We start from the raw sequence: 6,531 nt of genomic DNA on the forward strand, positions 1-6,531 counted from the left end.
CTGTGGGTCCCACTATCATCGAGCAATCACGACGATACGATAATTGGGATGTGCGATAAGATAAACGATAATTACGCCAGCGTGACATCGCTACGTGTACCTGGTTATCGATATCCCATGAGACTGGCTTATCGCCTATACGCCTTGAATGTAGGCCCAGGAAGTTTTCAGTTGTTTTCTTCCCGTATCTAGGCAACGATTAGAACGTTGCGTTTCAATCGCTGGAGAAGGTACGTCAGACTTTTGGAGGACAGATAATCGGGCCGTTTCTAGGATTTTCTGACTGACTTTTTGTAGGCCGTGTGCTTTGCCCTATCGCTATCAGTGTGCTCTATTTTTCTCTTCTATAAAAAATCGGTAACCGATTATCGGGAGTGAGTGGGCAGCCTGAAAATAACGAATTTGAGGACAGGAAGCTCCCTCGGGACGCGGGTGAAACTGTGGACGGGAAATAGTGAAATTATACGTCATTCTTTCAGGGTAAAAAGCAGCGATCAATAAAACAATGACTTTCGACTCAATCGTGATAATTTATTCATAAATTAAAACAATCTGGTGTACCTACTAAGGGTGGATTGCACCATTCTATTTATAACTTAAATCCCTCATTTGACTAATGGTGAAATCCATTCTTAGCATTTTTTTTGAAAACATTGAAGTAAATAACACTGTATATAAATTAAAAAATTTAAAACCCCCGACACAAAAACCTTAAACTTACCTTAAAAAATTAAAAAATATACGTCACGTTGGGAGACCGCACCTAATCATGTTTTGTTTTCACGGTCCCCCAACGCGACATATTTTACTATTTTTAACCACCGGAGCAAAAAGAGGGGCGGTATAGGCTTTACGTGTCCGTTTGTGGCGTAGCAGCTCCCGAACGGGCTAAGCAAGTATTATTTCAATTCAGTTTTTTTGTATCAAAGAAGATTTGACTTCTAAGACATGTTTGATGAAAATTGATATAGCCGTTTGAGAGTTGTAGGGAGTGAAACAGGGGAACTGTGACCGATGACCTTTCTTTTGATACCCCATTCGAGTATTTATTCCGACATTCGGATTCCCCACTTTCATCCCTACCTCAATAATTTTCAACGGTTCAACCTGTTTTCATCAAACATGTTTCAGAGCACTCGGACATAAATTACTTTTAAAGCTATATTGAAATCGCTTTATCCGTTCGGGAGCTACGACGCCACAGGCAGTCACGTCAAACTTACGCCACCCTTCTTTTTGCTTCGGGGTTTAAAAATTAAAATCATTAAAACTTACAAAATTATGAACTCTGAACCGAACTATAGGTACGTAAGAACTGTATTCCAGAGCACTTCCATTTTTGTCCACTTCCATTGATGGCAAAAAAGAGTAGATGGATTATCATTTGTCATTATGGTCAAATAAAGTTTCTGATCTCTCATTTTGATTTGGCTGTATGTTTCCTCTACCTCTGTAGTTTAAATTCTAGTTTTAAGGGAAGTTAACGAGAACGGACAACGGCCCGATTTTTATGATAGGCGAGGGACCAACGCACAGTATTCAATAATAAAGTGTAGCCATGTTTGTTAACACAACGGGCAGATATACGTTGCAATTGCAACGGAACATCGCGTTGTTAAAAAGAGGGCTTAATGTAACAATATGCAAAAGTGTATCAGCCTATCAGGATAGGTTCTTAGCTGAATCATGGACCTAGAAACTATAAACCAGAACGATTGTAATCCACTTCCATAAATGGCAAAGAAGATTTTCATTTGACATTAGGGTCGAGATTTAGCCCTTGTTTCACTTGGATGTTTATACTACAAAGACTTTAAAACCACTTCCGACGATTGTAATCCACTACCATTAATGGCAAAGCCATTCTTTGAAGAATGAAAATAGATTTTCATTTCGTTTGGATAGCCCGCTTATCCTCGGGTAATATAAGCATGACCCTAGGGTCTTACGACAGATGGAGGCCCACAATTTTCTTAATGCGTGCTAAGACCAGAGCTCCTTTCCATGGAACGGTATGTTCCTATTTTTTGTCGCTACCTAGGGCCGGCTAGGTAAAGACGAGCGGGCCTGGATAACAAAGAGAGATTTCCACAAAACGCGAGGTAAAAAGTAAAAGATAAGGATAATTGGGACTATCCAAACGTGCAACCAATTTAAATGATCAAAGCCTGAGTACCGTTCAAGATTACTGTTTAAGACGGTATATGCAGACTAAGAACAAAACAATGCGTATTTTTGACCGCACAGGAAAACACTTCCACGGTCTTAGCTTCTTTAGCTAATATAGAAAAACAGTTCATTCCTCGTCTACGTTTCTTGTGTCGAAATAACGATAATTCGATTCAGAATTCGATGAAACAATAACTATTGCACAATTTGAATGTCATCAAAACGTTGACATTAGGTGATTGCCTGATTTTTTATGCACGGCTCAGTTATCATATTTCCTCTAAAAGGCAAACTATTAAAAAGAAGCAATCTGTAAACACTGGAGAACTTGCATTATAAGGAGTATTTTTATGAAGGTTGAGTCGCTTAGCATAAAAGCATTCCACGTTTTCCTCTCGACTCCCGCTAGGGTTCGTAGAAAAATGGGTACCAACACGACTGACGAGCAGTACAGGTACACTGGGAATCCATCCCAATTGGGAAGGTTCAACATTGCACCTGCACCTTACAGACCCTTGTTGAAGTAAACTGTGTCCGTCTTGGGAGAGATCTTAAGCGCCTCCTCCTGTATACCAAATGTGTACAAAATTATTAGAGGCATCGATCGAACAGTGTTTAAGTAAAGTATATAATGACAAAAAGTTACCTTTAAGTTCTTTTCAATATCATTGATGTGCATGGTGGCCTTCTGATCAAACAAGGCGCAGCACAGGGGTGTAGCGAACGTGAAACAGAGACACACTAGCGCCATTTGGAATGGCAAATCGGCCATTGGGTACCGGCAAAACAGGTTTCTATTTTCCGCAATATTCGTGATCAATGGCACGAAAGCTGCAAATGCAAGAATTTTTGTAGTTTACTGTAGGTACTTCGGACATCTACTAAAAAGGTGTACGAAGAAACAAAAATAATGAATATTAAACAAACGTACATATACTACACGTGTATTCTAATACGTAAAATATTAAATAAGGAAATCCACTCTAACATAAAATTCGTTACTAAACAACAAACCCGAAAGATCAACCTAAGACGTGCTAGTTACTTAGTTACCCGTCCACCTAGAACTAACTATGGGAAAAGAAACTTGGAGTTTGAGGGTGTTACAATTTATAATAAATTACCATCAGAAATAAAAAAAGAAAAAAAATATGTCCGATTTAAAAAACTACTAAAAAGTCACATAGTTAATTCATACAAATAATTTACATAAACTAGATAAAAAATGAAAAACACATGTAAAGATACATAGATTACTTATTACTACATATATAGATAATATATTATATCACTAAATATTATTTGTAATTACTTAATTAAACCAATCAAGAAACTAATAACTCAAAAAAAAAAAAAAAAAAAAAAGGGAAACATAAATGTATATATATATACATAAAATACTAAGTAAACTAAAAAGACTTAATAAAACCATACTATACAAACATAAGAGAAAAATAACTTAATACTAATATGCCATCAATGCCACATCCAGTGTCTGCAAACCTGCTTCATGCATCTATGTTGTGATTTGGTTCAAAAAGTTGTGTGTTGAGTTTACTGTCAATCTACCCACATTTGTGTATTTATTTCTTTTTGTTTGTGTTATTTCTTTATAGAAGTACCTACCTTTGTGCGCTCGAATCATTTATGTTAGTTTAAAATATTGTTTCTCAGTAAGTGAATTATGTAATTCTTTATGAGAAATAAAGTTGTTCTTAAACCTAAACCTACTTCCTACTAACAAATGGATATTATTGGGTGTACTCAAATGGCTTAAGGTTCAGTTTCAGAACTGAGTTGGGCTTTTTTGACTGCTGATATGATGATAATGTTCTATGCAAATGTATGAAGTTTTAGGGAACGTCATTGGAGCGCAGTGACAAGCTACATAAATAATTTCTGATGTACATGATGTTAAGATACGTACTAAAGCCGGGAAGAGCCATGGCCACCCTGGATATGCACACAAGAAAGATTCCCTTGCGAGCTGCTTTCTTGGAATCCCCCACTCTTTGCCCCTCCGGAGCAAATACGGGCGTTCCGTGCAATAATTCACTGTCATGAAAAATAATGAAATATTGTAGCCACAATACTTAAATACCTGAATACATTTACGTTTCTAAAAAAAAAATCGGCCAAGAGCGTGTCGGGCCACGCTCAGAGTTTGGTTCTGTAGCGGAGTAAATACCTCTATCTGACCACCTCAACAAAGTTACCCGGGCAACGTAATACCCTTTGGTAAGACTGGCTACGCCAGTGCTACAAGCTAGCAAGAGTCAACACAAAAACTGGAACTCACTTGCTCCTCATCATGGGAATATTGATAAAGTTAGCGCTGCAGACAGCCGCGAAGGGCACCAACCGCGCGTACATCGGGTTCATGTACTGGCAACAAACGTAAATTATTACTCACTAAGTCCACAATAACTGCTTTAGATTCCTGATTTTTGATTTATCGTACCTTTACTTTACTTTTGAGGTACAAGGCTGTACTTAAGGCACCACCGCACGCCGCAACATAAGATGCTAATAATTGCCTGGCAAAATACATAGAATCGTTAATTTTGAACAACGAATAACATAAGCATACTTAGTCGAAGTGAAGCAACAAAGATAGAGCGAAGTGGAAGAAGAAGATACGGAAAGCGGACCACGTCACAAGACGGGATAAACGCTAAGAAGAAGAAGAAGTCGAAGTAAAGCAACACTAATTACAAGTAGAAGGAGCCTACGGAGTGACATCAGGAACAAATACTGAATTAAAGCTTGAACTTACTTCGGGGTGATGACCGCGTCTCCAGAACGATTAGTATAATTAACAATAGCGTTAAATGTTTGATTGGTCCACTGCCAGAATACTGTAGCTGCAGTCGTCTTGTAGAATGTTATCATGCCTGGTAAATGAAGAAAATAAATCGTAAAAGACCGGGTCAATGTATACTCAGACTAAACTGTTATCAGATTTTTAACACCCACTTCTCCGTACCACAGTTCTTAATGGTTCAAATTAGTTTGCCAAAGGTTTTGTAGAGCGCAAAAATATAATGGTTAACTACGCAAAGCAGCAGCAATTTGGATAGGTACGTTATTCATTCAACGTCTTCAATTTATAATGATCATTGTTTGGCAAAAGTTTTTGTAGTCTTAAGAGAGCATCCCGCAAACTCCAGTTTCTAGTCGCCCAGTCATTTAAGGCGATTTGAAATTAAAAACTAAAAGTAGCCAGCCGTCCAGTTTCGTCAGTTACTTACATCCAGTGACGATTGTGTTCATCGGCACCTGTGCAGACATGCGACCTATCCTGGTCATCTTCTCCCCAGTGTCGGGGTGGAACGCGCTGTCGTAGAGATATTTGGCAGCCCATAGTTTATCTTCGTCTACACCGGCAGGCAGCTTCTTAGTTTTTCTTAGCATGAAAATAATTTTATTTAAAGTTTAAGTACCGCTTAAGCTGAATGCTTCAAGTGATAGGGGGGAAATTCAACTACTTATAAAATGTATTTTTTTGGTGTTTGATATAAGTTAAAATTCGATATGAGGCGTCATCTTGTCGTTCGCGGTAATAAGTTCAAAGTTGATGATCTTCGACTGCAAATGAGGAGGTTATTCAATGCGTTAAATCTTATGTACTAGGCACCTACATTAAGTTTTCTCAAACTAACATGAATTTTGACAAGGTACCTACATCGTACTCTACTTTTTAATTTAATTTAATTTAATAGCCTTTTATTCCTAAACATAGGGTTACAAGAGGTCCCTAAGTTCGGTGTGCCTTTTGGCATAGGCCTCCTCCAATTCCTTCCAGTGTGTCCTATCCCTTGCTACTACTTTATGTATTCTTTAAGTAAATTGAAAAAAGCATCTTATTGTTATATGGAACTGACTTATACTCATCGAGGATACTTTTGGCGTGATCTAGTTGAGAGTCTGTAGCCAGGCAGTTCAAAGGATTTGTGAGAGTAATGAAATGCTTCGCTCGACCACCAAACGTGCTTTGGTCCCATCTCGGCTCGTTTAGATTTATCACCTTTTCAGCAGCCATCGTATTTTACGCTACAAACAAAATATACAAGACTTTTTAAACCTTTTAGAAATAAAATTCATTATTTTTCTTACTCAGTTCGTTCTAACAAAAGTTTTTGGAGATGCAAAGAGGCACTTACCAGAGGGCTTATTAAATGTGATTAGCTATATTACGCTAATCTAATATAATAAATTATTAATAAATACAATATTACAAAAACTAATAAAAATATTCTAGAGCATGTATAATTTGTAAATACTCTGATATTTGAGTGTTCGATTTTTGAAAGTGACTTTTTACGATTTTTTGTCTACTCTGTCATCTGTAGAGGTTTATAT

At 37.5% G+C, this 6,531-nt stretch overlaps 1 protein-coding gene across 1 annotated transcript; it reads right to left on the minus strand.

Annotated features, from left to right (window-relative positions):
- Positions 1–510: 510 nt before the first annotated feature.
- On the minus strand, positions 511–6,480 carry LOC110383057 (sideroflexin-3). Its single transcript, XM_064040209.1, has 9 exons — positions 6,333–6,480; positions 6,054–6,222; positions 5,421–5,575; positions 4,946–5,063; positions 4,631–4,706; positions 4,469–4,554; positions 4,097–4,224; positions 2,816–3,000; positions 511–2,734 (listed from the first exon to the last, which is right to left on the minus strand). The coding sequence occupies exons 2-9, from the start codon at positions 6,209–6,211 to the stop codon at positions 2,675–2,677; spliced, it is 966 nt and encodes a 321-aa protein (XP_063896279.1). The 5' UTR covers positions 6,212–6,222; positions 6,333–6,480; the 3' UTR covers positions 511–2,674.
- Positions 6,481–6,531: the final 51 nt, after the last annotated feature.

Source organism: Helicoverpa armigera, chromosome 21 (genome assembly GCF_030705265.1).
Source record: "Helicoverpa armigera isolate CAAS_96S chromosome 21, ASM3070526v1, whole genome shotgun sequence".
In the NCBI taxonomy this organism is placed as follows: Eukaryota; Metazoa; Arthropoda; class Insecta; order Lepidoptera; family Noctuidae; genus Helicoverpa; species Helicoverpa armigera.